Raw genomic sequence first — 20,494 nt, 5'->3', positions numbered from 1 at the left:
TCCCATTGCTGTTTCTTATATAGTACTTCTATCCATTAATTTTTTTGTCAGTGTAATTCTGTGCCTTTATTACCATAACGTTTTATTTCCTTTATACATGTGCTATCAGCTCCAAGACATACAAAATCAGACCATATTCCTTGCAGACTGGTTTGATAATGCTTGCTTTATTTAAACCCTTAGCAAATTTCCCTTTTTGTATCAGCAGCATTTATATGATTTTCATCCAGTTATCTTATATTTCCCTGTGACAGGGTGAGAATTATTGTCTGTTCTCTCAGGTGCCTCCTTAAGGTTTGCTTCCCATTTCTCGGAAAAGAGGAAAAAAGACCAAACCCAACAACAACAGCAACAACAAAAAAAGTCTCCACAGCACTGCTATCTCTTTCAGGGCAGCAAGAGGCTATATGATGTAGCCATCCTAACAGTAAGCTAGACCTTGTCATTGACAATTAATTGCATGTATGTCCTTGTGAAGGCACCAGACAAGTTCCAGTCAAAATGGGAGACACGTAACATTTTAAAAACAGTTGAAATTCTATTGAATGCTTCTATTCACCATAAAGAAAGTGAAAAATGCATCAGTCTTTACAGGAAGAACAAGTAGGTAAAAGATGCAATCACTTTCACCACTTGCTTTTTTCTTTATGTGCCTGTTAGCTGTGCTGCTCAGCACTGTGTTTGTGGAGGTTTATACACTCTGACAAATTCTGGTTGCTACCTTAAGAGCATTTATTCCTCATGAAACTCATTTCACATCTCATCAGTTACAGCAATGAGATGGGGAAACTGATTTCTTGTTTCTTGGAGGTATGTGCATGTTAGGTTGATGGCACAGCCACAGCCTGAGCTGAACCGAGTCCTGGCTTCAGCTCCCCCATACCTCCTTTGGGCTGGGTGTTACCCAGGTTTAGAGTTTCATTCTCTTTAAAAACAGACTTCAGGCATTTCCAAAGAAAAGCATTGCAATGGAAAACACACTTTCATTTCATCTCCCCTTTAGCAAGTTGGACAACAGTAGATGTGAACATTTGATTAAGGTGTGCTGCAGCCATTTTGATGTATTGCTTTGTCAGTCATTCTCTTTCATGAGCCCTGCTACATAACTCAGTATCACTTATGGTGGACTGTGCTGAGATGGGTTTTGAGACACTGCCAGCACTTGGCTTGTTTGGCTTGTGGGGTTCGTGACACTATGTGGTAAGTCATGAGTATCTGTGCATGAGCTGTGATCTCAAGCAAACCCAGATGCCGTGGAAAAATCACACAGCATCACAAAAGCTCCCCCTCCCATAAAACTATCTGTTTACTCAAGTTATGAACCCATTTACTTCTGGAATCTGCTGAGTGTTTTGGCAAAGTTATGGCAAACTTCGAGGTCACAGAAAAGACCTGAGATCTCATTACTAGACTTCCCAGCGAAATAAAGAAGAAGATACCTCTTACCATGGCATTCTCATTTTCCCATTTTCCCTGCTGTTGCATTACTTCTTACAATTGGACATGGGAGGAAAGAGCTGTGCGGTCTGTTCAGGGAACTGGAGCAGCACTCACAGCTTGGGGAAATTAAAGGCTACACGTGACAGCTATTAGTCCTGAGATACTAGGAGGGAGTGCTTGGTGGTGAGTACAGTGTGAGGCTTTGAACAGGAACTAGGGAGGAACTAAAAAATATTAAGAGCATAAGGAGAAGATAACCTTGAAATTTCGGGGCTAGAAGCCTCTCTCTCAACAAACACTCTAAGCATTAGTGTCCCAATAGCTGCTGGCATGCAGCTACTCTAGCACTGCAAGGCACTGACCACAAAGTGGTCGAAAGGCTTCAAAAAGGAGCTTACTACTTCTGGAAAATTTGCCTGCCTGTCTTTCTCATCCAGAAATATTCGGTCACTCAGAAATGCCAGACAACTTCTAAGTGATTCCCAGTTGCATTTTTACTGTTTAGGACAAGCACATTAATGTGCAGGACAAACTACTCTGTTGGGTCCGGGAGCTCAGTAGATAAAGCTCCAGGATAGCAGTTAGGCAAAATCAGCCTGGCAAGAGAAGTGGTCTGGGGTCTACAAAATTCAGTTTCAGCTGCTACAAACACTTTCTTTGCTCCACTACCTTACATTTCCTTCTGGTGTCTTTTGCAAGTAAATCAATGAAATTGAGACTTGTGTTTGAACCTTCCTACATGCTCCTGCAGCAGAAGGCAGAGATTTTTAACCAAATTAACAACAGTGAGGCCTTCATAAAGTATGAAGCTCTATCCTTCATTATGCAACTAAGGATTTTTTGGTTACTGTTAGTGTATTTCAAATTGGCTTCAAAAAGTGTAAACCAACTCCATGGTTTTAAACCTGGCATGTTGAAATGCCCCTCCTCAGTGCCTTTACAGGAAGGCATTTAAATAAAATTAGTGTTAAGTGCCTAAGGGTGATAAAGAATAAAACTGATTAGCTGTGTGTGGCTAATAATAATAATAATAATAACGTAGAAAATATTTTGGACTAAAATTAATGGACACATCTTTAGTATGTCATATGTGAATTTAACTGCATGACTTCCACTCATGTTAATGGGAGCCACTTGGCTAAATTTCTGCTCAGTGAGCTATTAATTCATCCCTAAGGGATTAAGCTTAAATTTAAACTTACAAAAGCTATTTAATGTTAAAGCTGAAACACTGTCTTGAATTCATATGGTTTTCAGAGAACAAAGGAGTAATGAAATAAATTAGCAGTGATGTATTAGTTGAATATTGGATTTTCTGAATTTAGTGTTTAATTTGTGGTGGTCAAAAGTCATGACATCCTGGATCTGACCAATACCTGGTCAGTGTGATATCCTGGTGCCCCAGCACCACATGCTCCCAAACACAGAATAGAAAAATAAGTGCTTGATAACTTGATAATGTTTATAATTCTTGATAATGTTTATAATATTTTTTTTTTTTCTGGCTACTGTCAATAGTTGGCTTGATACAGATGTGACCAATAATTCTTTAGTTTATATTTTACTTCCAGTTCTCTCAGAATCCTTCTGAATTATGTGCCACTCATATTTAAGGGTTGAAATATATAAATGAGTTCCCTTTCAATCTCTCTTGCTCTTTTCTATCATTCACTGTGTCCTAATTCCCATTTTTTTTCTAAATTAAGTTATCCAAAACTTTTGAGCCACTTTCCTTACATATGTTTTTGATGTATATCTTTTCCCATATTTTCCTTGATGAGTTTTTTCTGTTTCTATACATATTTTCTGCTCCTGCCTGTATCCTTCTAAGCATCGGTGGTCAAAACCCAGTATAAGTACCCCACCAATTTAAGCATGCCATCATATTTGTGTTACTTCCTGTTCACCTTTATTTCTGCAGAAGACTGTCACTTCCTTTTTTCCTATCATCACTGCACTAAACAACTATTTTCCTGAAGATCTTCACAGTGATTCATTATTCAGCTTTTACTTCAACTTTCACCCTTTATTTCTCCCTCCTCTCCTCACACATGCAGTGTTACATGAATAGTTCAGACTACTCATCCTAACGCCTGCTGCTTTTCTAAACTGCATTTAGAAGCAGTTACATAGGCCTTCTGAAGTCCCTCATAGCCTTCTCTGCTGTTACAAGTGTATTATCTCCTGTGCTAGCTGTCATTTTTGCCACCTCTCTGTTCACCTCTCTCCAGATTGTTCATACATGAAATGGCACTTAATCTGTGTGCTGGAGGCACCCACAGATAGCCACTTCCTATGTAGAAAATTGTGCATTTCTTCAACCTCTTTGCTCATTATCTCTTAACCATCTTCTAATCCATGTCTGATCTTGCCTGATTGCTCTCTGAAGGAAATGCCAGGTCTTTTAGCATTCTTGTACAGTGTTGTTCTGTACAAATATTTATTCATACATAAGGCATTCTGAGTTCATTTTATCAGTTCATAATCATCTAAGTGGTTTATACTATTAATTTTTTTCTAATTAACTTTCCCACCACTGAGATAAGACTTTCTGCTCTGTAATTACCAGGGTCATCTGCTTCATCTTGTTTAAAATTAGATAAACTATTAACTATTCTGTAGTTGTAGCTGATGCTGTATTCTGCAGTTAATTGTGATAAAAAAAATCTCTTCCCTTGGAAAAGAGTAACCACATGCTCACAGCAAGGCAAAGGTTTGACCTTCAATGGCTGTCTGCTATTGCAGCCCTAGTGTCTCCCAAGTTAATGCCTTTAAAGTTAATTTTCACTTAAGCCAAGTGGTAAATCAGGTTCTTGTAAGAGATATATGTTAGAAATTAAGTCAGAGTGGCATGCAGCCTCCTACTTTCAGACAATTGAAAAGATAATATCAAGTAACTTTCCTAGATATGTTCACTTTGGTAAACATTGCTCACACTGGTTCTGAAAATACTGATTTAGAGGCAAGAAGATAAAAAGCTGTTTCCTTGTTTCTTTCCTCTCTAAATGTATTCTGAATGGGTGAAAAATATATCGCAGAATCATAGAATCAATGGTTTGGGTTGGAAGGGACCTCAAAGGCCATCTATTTCCAACCCCCTGCCATAGGCAGCAACACCTTCCACCAGGCCAGGTTGCTCAAATACATGTCCAACATGGCCTTGAACACTTCAGAGATGAGACATCCACAACTTCTCTGGCAACCTGTTCCAGTGTCTCACTGCCTTCACAGTAGAGTTTCTTCCTCATATCTAATCTAAATCTGCCCTCTTTCAGTTTAAAGCCATTCCCCCTTGTCCTGTCACTACATGCTGTTGTAAATACTATAATGGACTTTGCTCTTATGCAAACATAAAGTCTTTTAAAAAAATGCTGACTGGGAAAGAATCTAAGGATGAAAGATTCAGCTGCTTCCTACAGGTAATAAATCTGGAGGGAAAAGAGTTTACAAGTGACTTAACTGTCATTTCCAAGCACGGTTTAAGATGATGTAGCATCCACACGGAAAGGTGGCAAAAGTTCTCTCAAAATTCTTCTAAATCAACTTATCCATAAATACCTGTTAACATTCCTGTCCGACATATATATGATCTCTTTCCACTCTGCTCATTCACTACTTCCAAGTACAATTTGCTCAGTGATGTTGAGGCATCAAAGATGTTAATATTAAACTTACTTAGAATCAGGGTTTCCTGCCATGCATGGGTCTGAGAAAAGCCTCCAGCATACATGCAAGCAATAAATACCCAAAAGAAGTACCAAAGAAAATAAAAAGAGTGAAAATACCTCATGATATTTTTTCACCGTTTTCCCTGACATGCACATGCAGGATTTCCAGTTTGAAGTCCCGCAGCCACAGTTTCCTCCGCAGCGCTGGACAAGGAGGCATCGGGGGAAGAAAACGACATTTGTCAGCTTCAGTTCCTCCCTTAAATTGACAGAGTAGTTTCTCGGAGTGCAGCTGTAACGTTTCACATCATCATTCAACCTATCCAGGTCAACTGCAATGCAAAAGAAGTTTCATTAGTAAGGTCTGAGTGGGACATTCTTCTGGTTTGAACCACTCCCCAGGCAGTCAGTAAAACAAGTGGTGTGACACTAGTCGGAAAATTTGTGAAATATAGCAGTGATTTCCAAACAGACAGACATAAACCCACCAATTTTAAATCATTAAAGGTGGCCATCCAGGCTCTCATCCTGTGCCCACTGACTCCCATAGCAGAGATCACACTGACTATAAAGGTGAAGGGAAGGCTTGCCTGAAATATTGGCCTGAAAGCTGAAGGCTGGTTATTTTATTTGCTTTGTCACTGATCTGTTGGATCCTTGGGTAAGACATTTTCTCCCTGTTACTCTTTTCCCTCCTCTGCTTATACCTGGCTTACTTGGATGATGAGCTTTTTTTTTTTTTGTTATTATAGGCATAACTCCTTTTGCCTAACTGCTGGCATTCAAAAGGGAACACTTTAAACAAGGCTATTGCTGAACTTATTAGAGAAAGGTCTTTGGAGAGTGATTCATCTCTTCCTCACAAGGGCATTTAGGACAGGTGGCATGACTTGCTTTCTAAAGTTGCCTGTCTGTATTGTTTATGAATAGAGTCTAGATAACTCTCTTTTAGATGGTCAAATCAATCTAAGCAATATTAATTCCAGCTGGTAAATGTTACTATAATAGGCATACAAATAAATACAATTAAAACTAATGAGCTTCATTGAATGCCAGAAGTTGGTTGATGTTTAAACGCCTGGTATTCTCTGTGAGATATGTCATGTAAACAAGTAGTAAAGACAACCATAAAAATAACTTGTAGACTAACAACTGTGAGTTTAAGTGCTGTTTCTAGCTTTAGCTTGTAAACCTAAAACAAAACAAAAACCCCCATCCATAAATATATTTTCCATAATTGTAACACAGATAAAAGTAACAAATTTAATGGCTTTCATTTCTCTAGAAGTTTTCAGAGTTCTTTTTCTCTCCTTTTCTGCTTACTTCTTTTCCTTATGATTCTGTCCACCAACTAAGCGTTCAAAAGCTCAGGAATTCAATCAGGACTGGAGGACATGTCAACTGGTGTTGCATTCCCACCCCCATTTGCTAATAGAAATATCATCAGGAAAATAGGAACTGTTTAAATGAGAAATGAGATAATGATGTAATGTAGGTGAACATATATTTTCATGGGCATGTTTAATAGGTCAAAACCTTTTCTGGTCCTGATGGTACATATGCATTTGTTTTATGATAAGCATGTGAAAAACTTCCACAAAGATACCTCTGTGACTCAGTCTTTGTCAACATCACAAAGTAAACTGTGGAAAAAGCTGTGATTTGTAAATATCATGCACCTTTACATTCTGGCCTGGAGATATTCACAAGGCAGATATGCAAGATGCAACTCGTAAATGTCACAAGTGCTATTACAGAAAATCACAGCAGCTTCACTTTTCTCGCAAGGTGTTAGTCAATGGAAATTTAGCAGATAAATTGTGATTTTATAGCAATTGTGATACATCTTACCATGAAATCTCAGTGGCTCTCTGCAGAGAGCTAGCATCTCTTCAAAAGAGGTATATATCATCCTCCTGATAGAAGCACAAAATCAATGGGGCTGCTGGTATACTCATGCACTGGGAGAAAAATACACTCCAAATGTCTACAGCCAAGACTTACAAGTCCAGGGAATATTGATTTCTTCGTTTTAACAGATTATATTTTCTTGTCTACTACCATTCTCCAAAGCCAACCCTTCTCACTGCAGGGTCTCAGGCTAATTCTTCTCACAGGGAAGTGTTTCCCTCTATTCTAAACGTTCTCATCGGGACTTTTGCCATCATCTTTGCTTGCCAATATACCAAAGAGGTATCTGGCTACTATTCATTTTATCCAGTTGATGTGAAAGGAAAATTAACCAATGTAAAAAGAGAGCAGATAATTTTGTGTCTTCATGATTAATTAAAATTCTTGAGAGGAAAGCCTGAATCATCCACACTCATGCAGCAGTCCATAGGAATGGATACTGATATGAGCAAGCTCCTATCAGGACAGGCTGAACAAGGACTAGGATGGCATCTGCTGCTGCTGCCTCTCTATACAGTTAGAATAAAATTCTTAAAGGCTTAAATCAGCCTTAATTCAGCTGAAGTAATGTAGGAAACAAGGCTTCCAGTAACAAGCTGGTCATTAAAGAAGGCCCAAACACAGGTCACATGAACTGACTGACATCTATGTCCAGGAGATGTCCAAGGGACTGAATAAAATTTGATTTATCACAGATGAAATTTCCCCTCTGCCTCAATAGTCCCCCTTCCTGCATTGAGCTGATACCTATTATCACTGATGCATTATCAACACAGAAATGAGTCTGTAATAAGACTGGCAGAGAGGGAAAGCACCAGCATTCAGAGAGCCAGGGTGGGGGGGGCTTTCCTGCAGACACCATATTATATTCATCACAGCGTTACAAATATTAGCTTCAGTACTTGAGCTACTTCATTTAAATGGCAAGGGGTGACCTGGCAAAGGGCTTTCACTGGAGGGAAGGCTTTGTTCACTAGCCTTCAAAAGCCTCATTTTGTTGACTTTCAGAAGTCTTTGCAAGGTCTCTTAGACTGTAGCTGAGTCAGTACTGTGGAGAGCTGCTGACTTGCTTGAAGCATAGGAGGGAATAACCAGATAATTAGGGTAATTTTTTTTTCCTATGCAGTATGAAGGAATCAGTTGTTTTCAGTGAGGGCTCAAAATTTTCTCTGGATGCATTCTTAAGGAATTCTGTAATCAACTGGTAGCAAAATACATTTTATTTAGTGTATTTTAATATGTTGAACTATATTTGAAAAATCTATGGGAAATTTTCCAGTGGAAAATTGCATGAATTCTCCTTGGTGTCTTCTCAAGACATTCTGATCCTGACTTATTAGCATTTTTTGGGATCCCATATCTCAAAGTTATCAGTTGAGGTATGAATTCTCTGCACTTTGTCACATCTTAGGTATCAGAGTCTAGGCTGGAATGGACAAATACAATAGCAGAAAGGTCTTATTTTAGTGATTTTGAAATAATAAAAATAACTTCAAGCAGTGGAAGAAAGGCTAAATAAGGGGTTTAAGAGATACACAAGTCATTCTCCATAAAAAATCATACGGACATAAACAACTACACTCTTTTTGACTCTGGTCTACAGAAATCCACTGCTTGGTGGGACAAGGTGAGCACACAATGTCTTCTGTGAACAGGGCATACTATACTTTGATAGCATCAGACTGATACACAAGAACACTTTCGAATGCAAATTAGCTTTAGACCATGGTTTGCAGTGCCCTTACAAAAGAACACAGTTTGCTCTGAACAACTCTCTGCTGAAAGCTTCAATATGCGTTTTTCCCTCTCTTGGGATTGTTTTACTGTCTGGAGCCAGTCCATTTCCTCATATAACAATGAGATTTTACAGTACAGTCAGTTTTATGCATCACTTCACTGCTGTAACTAAAATGTAATCGAGCCTGTGTGATTGGTGTGAAATCCTACGGCTTTTCTTATAAGGACTGAAACTACTGGAGCCCTTAATTTAAAACTAGAACTAAAAGATTCTCTAGACTAGATGCAAATAATTTCGAAGTGTTATTACAGAATGTCTGCATCAGATTTCAATTTAAAGGCAAGGCAGACATAAAAAAATACACTGGAGCAGTAAGTTGGAAAGTTGGAGTGCACTGTTTATCCCCTCCTCCCTCTTAAGTCCTATGTCTACATGCATACCCATTTCACATAGTACTATGGCATGTGCTTGCCTTGAAACATTGATCTTAATCAGAGGAAAGGACTGATATCAGGGATTGCAGCTAATACCAAGTTTTATTTAAGAAGGGACAGCCTTAAAGATTCCAGAGAAACCCTGTGCTGCTGGTCACTGATTAATTTTAAAAAGACAGGCAGTCTGTTAGGGTTTCTTTTAACACTTCATTATTCCAAGTTCATACATGGCCCTAACATTGTTGTATCTGAATATTTCACTTTTTTTTTCACGCATCAGCCACAGACCAGAGCTGAGGTGTAAGACACGGTAGCCACCTTGCCACAGTATTCCTATACCACATGTCAAGGTCATCTACAAGGCAGGCAAGAAGGATTCAGGCAGCCTAGCCTCATCCCAGCATAAGATAAAGGGGCAAATTCTCCTGAAAGCAACATTCAGGCACATGAACAATAAGAGGGTGACTGGAAACAGCCAGAATATATTTACCAAGGGCAAATCATGATGGACCTGCCTGAGATTCTGCTATAATGAGATAACTCTTTTGGTGGATGAGGTGAAATCAGCGGTCATCTGCTGGGTCATCTGCTGATTTTTGGCAGTGATCCATAGCATCCTTGCAGCCAAACTGCTGAAATATAATGGGATAGGTGGACTACAAATTTGGTAGATAACCTGAAGGCCTTAGAAGCTTGAGCAAAATGCCCAGCAATTCCAAATACAGCTGGTGGCTGGTTACTAGCATGCTCCCCAGTCAGTAATGCTGGGGTATACACTGCTGAAGATCTTCAGTAATGATCAGAACAATGGAATTATATGAACCCTCAGCAAGTTTGTCAGTGACATCACATTGAGGGAATTCGTCCATGTGCTGTAGGGCTGCCATTCAGAAGGATCTCAGCAGTCTGTATAAATGTGCTCCAAGAACCTCATCAGGTTCAGTGATGGCAAATGGAAATTCCTGTGCCTGACATGGAATAACCCCATGCATCAGTCCAGACTGGGGACACACTGGTTAAGCAGAAGCTTTGCAAAAAAAAAAAGCTTTAGCATCCTGGTAAACAGCAGGTTGAACATGAGTCAGCTGTCTGCCTTGCAGTGACACAGGCTGCATGCTGAGCTGCATCAGGAAGAATTTGGCAGCAGGTTGAGGGAGATGAGTACTCATGTTCATTCAGCTCTTGTGAACCTGCATCTGCAGTACTTTGTGCAGTTTTGAGTCCCCTCCAGCAGAAGAGGATGAGCAAACTAGACATTCAATAACAGGTGACCATGATGGTTAAAATGCTGGTCCAAAACAGCCACAGTGAGGCCTAGAGAACCGTATTTGTTTAGTCTGGAAAGAAGACTAGAGGGGGTTCTAATAATTGTCTTTGGCTGTCTAGAAGGTGCTACTGGGAGCATGGAGTCTCTTCTTGAATGTGCACAGCAAAAATACAAGGGAAAAAAACAGAAGTTGCAGCAAGGAACATTTCAGTGATCTCTAAGAAAAACTAATCACTATGAGGTAGTCTAACACTGGGACAAATTTATCCAACAGCTTGTGGAATCACTTACCCCTGTTCATATTTTGTGCATCAGCAAGGGATGGAACTGTAGTGTGGTTGGAGTATTGTGTGTCAAGTGGGGATCCAGAGCTCATCATCTGTTTTCATGTGTGGTTTAGTTTATAACAAAGGTTGTGCTGCTGTTTTAATTTTGACTTTTGGGTTTAAAAAATTCCTCCTATAAAGCATGGCATTTCACAGAGAATTATGAATACGTTGAACTCTTTCTCCCCAGCATTCATTTTCCACTAGCATGAACTTGTGTGTCATTCATTCAGAGCAGCGCTGTAGCTGATTGAAGCTATGGTGTGGTTGAACTTGAATTGGAAAATGCAATCTCGTACATACAATAAACAGTTACATCTTCCACTGGGTAAATCACCTAAATGCACTGGCACTGATGAAATTATTCTCCATAGTAAATGTTGACCAAACACTGTGGCCTTTAGTCTTCAACACATACAGTTAAAGGTTTTCACTGTTCCACTGCACATACTTAATGATACCACAATAAGTACTTTGTTAAATCTACCTGAAAACTTTGGTAGATATCCAAGTCTTTCTCTTGGGAGCTGGGGAAAAGATGCTATAGTTTGGATTTACTACAGAATCACAATGCCAAAACAAACCTCGTCAATACAGCAACTATTATTTTAGAGGATGAGAGATCAGAATTGCAGTGGGATAATAACTGTCCACGTAAAACATGGTTCACAATATATAGGCCTATTATAGACTGGCAAACCAATTATTAGTTGTGGTATGGGTCAAGTAGCAAAAGCAGGCCAAACTATGAGTGTCACAAATGGACACAGCTTCATTGAAATCAATGGGATTGAACAGCTTATTCCAGCAATAAATAATTTGCTGCAAGTTTCACTAGCATTTTAAAAAAAGAGTCTAATAAGAAAAGCTTTCACTGCAGTGACCAACAGGAATGTCACATAAACCATGAGGGAAAATCACATTTGTTGCAGAAGGGGAAGAGTACAGGTATAGATATGAGTTAGATGATTGTAAAATGAATGGATGTGTGTAGTTTGCATGCAACAGACAAATTGGCTCCCAGCTGAAGATAAGTGGAAGAAATACCCTACTTTTTTAAGCATGGGAAATACTTTGCAGGTATTTGGGAAGGTACCTATAATATTGACATTTCCTGTGAATAAGCAGGCATTCAGCATTTGTGATGCCTGCACATTCTGTCTGGTGCACTGAAACTTGCTGGCAGCCATCCCAGAACCTTTCAAGGAAGAGTACATGAATGTTTGCAGTAATTTATTGGCCACTGTTTGCAGCCCCCCTGAGAAATTACATTCCTGAGTTAAACTTTTAACTTCTTGCTAGACCACTGTAAGTAGTGACAATTAAAAACTATTGTTAAGGATATGGTGAAACTTGCCTGATCTTGGGAACCTGTTTGGACAGCAGAAACATTCCATGCAGATTTCTGGTCTCATCTTGCTACTCCCCTTCTAGAGAACAGTGTGGCTATGCCAGCAAGTGTCTATTTATTTAACCTGTAAAGCTGTCATTGCAGACAGATGTTACTGCGAGAATGCCCCACCTGATTAATTTCCTCTGATAGCCAAAGGCTTCATGCATACTATTTCCAGAAAAGAAAATGAGCACAGAGGCATGTGTAATCTTGTTAATGACAAGAATGTATCTATCTGCAGGTGCTCCTGCTCCCCAGATTTATTCATAAAAAAAGCCCAAAAAAACCACACAAATACAAAATCAAGAAAAAACAAAACAAAACAAAAACCCTGAAAAATAAACAACCTTCCAAAAAACACCCAAACCAACAAATAAAACCCCCCTCAAAAGCCACAAAACAATAACAACATTCTTTTTATAAAGATGATCCCTTTCTCTAGGTACCATCCCCTCGACATTTCTGTGAAGAGAAACAGTGAAATTTCTCTTTGCTTTCTTCATTTGTAGACAACTCATTTCACAGGCAGAGAACTTTCAAAACCTGTATTTTTCAGTTCAAGGTAAAACTTCAGAATGACCAACAGAAGATAAATACAAGCAAGCATGTGGGAAAAGTTAGATGTTTAATTGATGGTTGAAACTGTTTAGAACAGTATCTCTGAGGAGTTCTAATATTGTCAAGCAGATACATTGGTGCTTTCAAAAATTTAAATTATAAGATCAAGAGTTTTCCTTTGAACACTTCTGAATGTACCTTATGACTCTCTAAAAGAATATAAATCTAGAAGTTCAATAAAATTACAGACGTTGGCTTTTTTTTATATCTACCTATGTTCTTGCTAAGAACAGTATTAAATAACCTAATAGCCAGTGATATAGAGATGTTTTATATTTGTAACAACCAAATTACTATGACACTGAGATGAGCAACAACATATTACAGCAATGCAAAAGGAATTATTTTAAAGTATATACTTTATTTGGTATGACCTGCTTTTTTCCTAAGAGCCTAGGATGAGCTTAAGGCTGAATATTCACTTTCAGAGTTTCTAAAATGCAGCAATGGATAGCAAAACTTTTTGAGTATATTTACCACTGCTGCAAAGGGTAAAACATTTACTTGTCATGTTTTCATGGAGGAGGTGTACACTGTAGTTCGTAGTTTACACAAGGCATCTCATTTGAGGATTTTGAAAATGTGCATGTGTGTCTTCCCCTTCCTTTTCTGTCCTTTTCTGCCTGTCTGAAGCGGTTAACAGCAAACCCCATTGAACATATGTAGAATTAAATTTCAGACTTCATGTGGTTATTAGCAAGACACACCTGATACCAATATCTCACTTCAGTAGTGTAAATAGAAAGAAATCCATTTAACTCAATAGAGCTGCATCAGTATTGTAGAGGTGTGAGATCAGATTCTGTAGATGGAATGGAGTTATCACATATACACAGATTTAATCAACACACTTTTCATCTTTAAGGTTCTTGCAGGAGGTATTCAGGGATTGATCTATCTGTGATGGAAGGGAGTAAAGAAGATGGAGCCCGAATCTTCTTTCAAAGGACAAGAAGTGATGGACTCAACTTGTAACATAGGAAAACCTATTCAAATGTTTAAACGAAAACAAAGACCCCTCCTTTGTTTGGAGGGTGGTCAGACACAGGCTGTCCAGAGAGGTTGTGTATCCTCCATTCTTGGATATATGTAAAACCTGACTAGATATGGTCCAGAGCAACCTGTTAATGGTGACCCTTCCTTGAGCTGGGTGGTGGACTACGTAAACTTCTGAGATGCCGTCTCACTTTGTCTATAATGTGATTCTGAATTTCAGTTGTGCTAAAACACCCTACTTCTTATTTCCTTACCCTGATCCTTACCTTTATAGATTATTGATTGCCAAATTAGGAAAACTTAACATTTAAATATCATTTATCATAGAATCATAGAATCATTAGGGTTGGAAAGGACCTTAAGATCATCTAGTTCCAACCCCCCTGCTGTGGGCAGGGACACCTTACGCTAAATCATATCACCCAAGGCCTCGTCCAACCTGGTCTTGAACACTGCCAGGGATGGAGCATTCACAACCTCCCTGGGCAACCTATTCCAGTCCCTCACCACCCTAACAGGAAACAATTTCCTTCTTATATACAACCTAAACTTCCCCTGTTTAAGTTTTAACCCGTTACCCCTTGCCCTATCACTACAGTCCCTAATGAAGAGTCCCTCCCCAGCATCCCTATAGGCCCCCTTCAGGTACTGGAAGGCTGATATGAGGTCTCCATGCAGCCTTCTCTTCTCCAGGCTGAACAGCCCCAACTTTGTCAGCCTGTCTTCATACAAGAGGTGCTCCAGCCCCTGATCATCCTCGTAGCCCTTCTCTGGACTTGTTCCAAGAGTTCCATGTCCTTTTTATGTTGAGGACACCAGAACTGCACACAATACTCCAGGTGAGGTCTCACGAGAGCAGAGTAGAGGGGCAGGATCACCTCCTTCGACCTGCTGGTCATGCGCCTTTTGATGCAGCCCAGGATACGGTTGGCTTTCTGGGCTGCAAGCACACACTGCAGCCGGCTCATGTTCATTTTCTCATCAACCAACACCCCCAAGTCCTTCTCTGCAGGGCTGCTCTGAATCTCTTCTCTGCCCAACCTGTAGCTTATACCTTTTATTGGAATTGGGATTCAGCAACACTACCTCTTAAGCTCAATTTTGTGGCATAATTTGGTACATGAAGAGAGTTATATAGGAGCGAAATCATTAGAGATCCATTTACACTACATATATGACATGTTCTGAGAACTCTGTGAAAGACAGGCAGAGATTACATCAAATTGTTGTTATCTGCCTCAGTGCTGTTCCAACTAGGGATAAAAAATGAAACCCAAGCTAGAAGCAGAAACAGATAGATATCTGAAATAAATGATGATATAATCTGTTGCTCTCTTTGCTGCAAGGTTGTCCTATTGCCTATAAACATCCCTCAGAGATCCAGTGTCTGTGTTAAAAATCCACCAAGCATTTCTAATTTAAGGACTTGTTAAAGCTCTTCCCCACTCCTGACATCATTCAAGAATAAGCGTTTAATCTTGCCAGAAGTTTATGACTAAGTAAAAATTCTTAACTGAATTTTTTTAAGTATCTGATTGTGGTGAGGTGCTTTTGTCCAGAGAGCTGCTAACAGTCGGGGAATTTTGCCTGTAGTTTGAAGACAAGAGAAAAACTATTTTACAACTTTTTTTCTTATTTCTGTAATCAAAACAATAATCAAAAAAACCCTATTAAAATAAATCAAGTGTTACAATAATAACTGGAAAACTCTTTATGTTTTTTACACTGCTTTGTTATGCAAGGAGCTGAATTACATTTACACTAAATGGAGAAAACGTTATGCATCTGAATTTCTGAGCACTACTAGATCAGATTAGTAACTCTAGCCTACATAGTCTGAACTAATAAAACAGCAAATGCTATTTCACATATATTTCATCATTTAAATATATGGAGTACTAGGCCAAATGTGATCTGAGAGTCAAATGAAATCCGAAGAGCAGAACCAGTACAGTATTGAGGTTTCTAATCAGCTTCTATTAAAATCAAATCATACCCTTTATTTTGTTTGTATATGTGTCTGTCGATGTCAAATCCAGCCTGGGAATAAGGGACACACAGAACATGTTTCACAGACCCCTAAATGAGATTGATGTCAGAAGTGATGCAGTGGCAGTTACATGACATTTTTCACAAAATGTGCTGTGTCACGGATGTGCCACAAAGGTACAGAATAAAAGGGTTCAGTTTTCACTGGAGGGGTACTCAGGGCTATATTGCAGATTCCTTTGAAGTGCTGAGCCTAAAACCAAAGATGGCCAAAGTGCCTTGGAAACCGTACAACAAGCTGACTGCACATCTAACAATATATTGTATGTGCCTGAGATCCTTCTACTGCACAGAGGTCAACATCCATGGGACAGCCCATATCCCTACCATTTATCTCTTACTCTCTAATACAAGGTGGCCAATGCAAACTATCACCAAGAATGGCAGCTGGCTTGTGCCAGCTCCTGTTTCATGTCTAGCAATGACCTGAGGTAATGACATTTGGCCTAGAACTAAGCAGAGACCAGGCCAGATAATTTAGCAATATGGTGATTGGATTTCAAGTCCTGAGAACACTCCTCAACGCCGTTTTCCCTAATACAGATGAAATTTACATATCTAAGATCAAAAGCTTATCATTTAATAGCAAGTAAATTTCATAGAATTAAAATCCTCTCTCCCTGCCCAGCACATGCTTAACATAGGGAGGATGGGAATTAAGATGTAAATAAACGTTAAATTTCACAGAATCAGAACTGTGATTTGGGCATTATAATTCTAAAGTTGTAAAGAAGAATGCATATGAATATATAACTTGGAAGACAATACTAACAGGAGAACTCACTCAAATCAAATATTTCACTCCAGAGCTCCTGTGGAGACTACAATAATTGTCATCTCAGAGAACCCTAACAGACCTCCTAGATCTGTTCTTGCACTTAGAGGGAAATTTCATCAGGCCCTTCAGCCCATGGTTACCCCAGAGCATGACATACTTCTAAATAGCGTTTCTTTATCATTATGGGTTTGTACTTATACCTTAACATCCCTTAGCTTTACCATTTGGTGAATGACTTGACCTAACAGAAGGAAACAAGAAACATAACCCAGAATGTGTGCTTTGCTCAATTACAAAGATGTTAAACCATAATAATGTTCCCTGCCAACATAATGAAAACCAGTGAGATGCTCACATCCTGAAAAACCAGCTGCACATACAGGTGTCTGCACCAGATGCTTCCCTAAGCACAATGTGATAAAAATTATTATTCCTCACTCAACAGAGAATGATCCCTAAGCAGGGTATTTAAAGAAAGATGATAGTGCAGGTAATTAGGAGCCCCATGTCTTACACACAAAGCAATGTTTAAGAGGGTGAAGCTGAGAACCATCTGTCCTTTACACATGGGCTTATGTTTTTATTTGTGAATTCATCATAACGATGGGCAGTTTTCAGCCTGATTTCTCAGGCGAGTTCTTAGTCAGAAAATGATTAAGGATTAAATAGCTTATCCCTGATTTTAATACCCTTGATGTTTTATTGTCACACTTGCCCTGTGACTCCAACAGGAACATGGGCACAAGAATCTAATACCTGCCCAAAGGACATTTCTATGAAGAGTGAAAGAATATCCTGGTCTTGCCCCAAATCATGTATACAGTGTCTTTTCCTACCTTTTGACTTCCTGTCATGGTAGCTCCTGCCTCGATAATGGTGGCCACTCTCTGTGTACAAATTCTCAAGATCTTCTTGCCAGGAGTCCGGGTTAAAGTGTTTGAGCAGATCCTCCACTGTGTCAAATGCAGCAATGGTCTGATCCAGTGCTTCTGCCGTGAGGGTAGGATCAGTCACTGATGGAGAGGGATAGGATACCCCCTAAGAGTGACATACATCTCAGTGTACTTGGAATAAATTATAGCACCACTTAAAACAATTCAAAGCAGTTACTGAGAAACTCATTATTGACTGAAACAGCTATTTTGGGCCATCTTTTGAAGTCCTTAGGTGAGCCAGGCTGTGTTATATCTGTGTTTTCTTTTTGTAAGGAGGAAATTCACCAAGGAACTTCCAAACAAGTCCTAGAGGAGATGCAGGGAGTGGAAGTCTGTCAACATACACACCCAATCCTCAAAGGAGATAATGGTTTGCACATACACAAAGATGTAATGGAAATATCTTTTGAAACCACTATGATAGCCATGATCAAAGACCAGAAGTGCCTTGCAGTGCTGAGGTGGTGCCTTCACAGCTCTGCCAGCTCTGTTAGCAAATCCATAACAGGCAGAGGAGAAACCACAGCAGAGAAAGACAAAGGCAACAAGTCCACTAGATCTCCCTCCTTTCCTTGGTCAGTTTGGATGACAAATTTGGCTTGGTTAAAGACTTGAAAAGATGGCCTTTTATTCCCAAGAATTAAATGTATTATGAAACACTGATGAATGTCAATTCTCCCACCTTATTACAAAAAATATAAGTTACTAAGCAAATGAGAAAAAGTGTGATATTTGGATCTCGGTGTAACAACGAATGCTGTGATTGCCACCACAGTTGTATCCTTACAGTTATATCACAATACCAAATGAAATATTATTTTCCACCAAGGAGGGCCAAGTACCATTTTCTGAGTGTGTTTGGCTCCCACTGAACTAGTGGCACAACTGGAATTTGTCAGAAAGATTGCAGCACTTTCATTTTACTGGAGAGGACTTCAAACATTTTTAATAATCATCAGTTAGAATCACAATATTTGCTACCCTGATATCACTTTTTCCTTTGTCCAAGCATAAGGCCTAATAGTATGTGTAAAATACATGCAAGAAAACTATTAATGCAGATCTGTTTCTCTCTGAAGGACCACAATCAAAATACCTGATTTTGTCCAAGCAGAAGCATAAAAAAGAGCAGGACTTGTTTGAATTTTGGTCTTGTGAGTAAAAGCAGTGGGGGAAAAAAAACCTAGAAATCCTCTTATCTTATTAAAACCCATCTTTGAAGTAAAGTGGCAGAAACATGCCATTTAAAATTAAATATTTTTTCCCCAAAAAATGCATATGTTAAGCTATTGATCTTTGTGATCAACTTTACTCAGCTGGGTAGTAATGGAGATGTCAACTCATCCAAGTAAAGTTACTTCCTTTTTTGCAGGATTGTGTCCTTCAAAGCTTACTAAATAGTTTTAAAGTATATATGTCTTCTAAAACAATCCAGCTGTCTGTAATGGTAAGTTATATCACAGAAGTAACAGCCCTTGATATTTTACTGCATATGCTTACTGAAAGTATGGACTGTTCAAATTATAAAAAAAAAACAAAGAGAAGAAATAGAAAACAATACATTGGTCAATAAAGCATAGCTGTTCTTTACTGCTTCTCACCAACAGCACAAGAAGTTTTAGAGGGCCCACTTGCGACTGCAATGCCTCTACGATACAGAGCTAAATAAGACACAGTGCAGATGGCTGTAAAAATTCATGACCCACTAAAAGGGAAAGCATACCTCAAAGCATCTCTCCAGACTCTCTAAGTGTCTTGGAGTAGAGACTGTCAGAGAGACAGGAGCTCAAAGAGTTGAAAAGCTCACACCAGCCAAGAGAACACAGCGTTGTTGCCTAAAAAAAATGCTGCAGGAGACACTGTGCTGTGCTAATGCACTCTTTGAGGTTACAAAAGAAAAATGAACCCAAATGTTATTGCTTACTGAGGAGAGCTCCGTGGAGCTCATGGCTCATCTGTGATGGCAACCCAACAGGGAAATGTCAGGCCCTGACTGCCTTTCAAAAATAAGTGAGATGGTGCAAGGATGCTCAAGAGGAAGCAGCAGAAAAATCAGGCCATAGGTGTGCGGCTGGGATGATGCAAGAGGTTTTTTTTCACATGTTCAACTATGCATTTAATTACAGAACTGCAGGTCAGGCTATGAATTTGCAGGGCATTTCAAACTAAAACAGGCAGCAGGGATTCCCCATTTTCTTTTCATACAAAAACTTCTACTCAAGAGTTTTGGGCTACCTCATTCACACACAGAAGAAGGCTTAACTTTTTCTCAGTGACAGCCTAGTCAAGAGGAATTATTTCAACAGCTCACATAACCTACTGGCAGTGACACCATGTGACAGGCCCAAAAGCAACTTCAAAGCTGCCAAACCAACTGGCTCTCTTCTGCCCTGCCAAGAATGAGGCACTAGCTTTAGAAGAGCTTGTGCTCATCATAATCTGGCTTCCAAGACTGAATCCAGAAAAAGGGCAAGAGGAGTAGTGAAATGCAAGAAGCATTGAAGAGCAAACATTTTCCACATTATGTACCTCTTGTACATTTCTTAAAAGCACTGAAAGTATTTTCAGTTTCATGGGAAACAAAGGGGTTATTTTTGTGGGGGGGGTTTGCCAGTGCTCTTACCCTTGATTTCTCTTCCCCCATTCTTTTCCATTTCCTGTCTGTACTGTGAGGTTGACAGACAGTTCAACGTATATCACAGCTGTTTGTTGGTCATAACATTACTTCACAGGTAATGGAAATTAACCTAACAAGGAGTAAATTTTATTTCCTTTTTTTTTTTTCCTGTGTTTGCCATGCTGGGTTATGGGCAAAAGTATTAGTTTTAGCTTTCTGAGGGAAAAAAAACAACAAAAAACAAGTACAAAATATGACTCTGTGATATGACCACAGACAAGAAATAATTTGCTCCCTCTAAAGTTTTCATTCTGAGAGTTGTAC

General features: G+C 39.2%; 1 protein-coding gene across 5 annotated transcripts in view; it reads right to left on the bottom strand.

Moving 5' to 3' along the window:
- Nucleotides 1-20,494, bottom strand: part of PDGFD (platelet derived growth factor D) — a 138,232-nt gene that overhangs the window by 8,984 nt on the left and 108,754 nt on the right. For all 5 annotated transcript variants that reach the window (XM_061457803.1, XM_061457802.1, XM_061457805.1 and 2 more), the window contains 2 exons: nucleotides 17,455-17,656; nucleotides 5,226-5,440 (listed from right to left, as the gene is read on the bottom strand). In XM_061457803.1, coding sequence (XP_061313787.1) covers nucleotides 5,226-5,440; nucleotides 17,455-17,656 — 417 coding nt within the window. The remainder of the gene's footprint in view (nucleotides 1-5,225; nucleotides 5,441-17,454; nucleotides 17,657-20,494) is intronic.

This window comes from Pezoporus flaviventris, unplaced genomic scaffold (assembly GCF_033815535.1).
Source record: "Pezoporus flaviventris isolate CSIRO_AGI_PZ_B2104156 unplaced genomic scaffold, CSIRO_AGI_Pfla_v1 ptg000025l, whole genome shotgun sequence".
NCBI lineage: Eukaryota > Metazoa > Chordata > Aves > Psittaciformes > Psittacidae > Pezoporus > Pezoporus flaviventris.
This window is presented reverse-complemented; position numbering and strand designations above follow the sequence as displayed.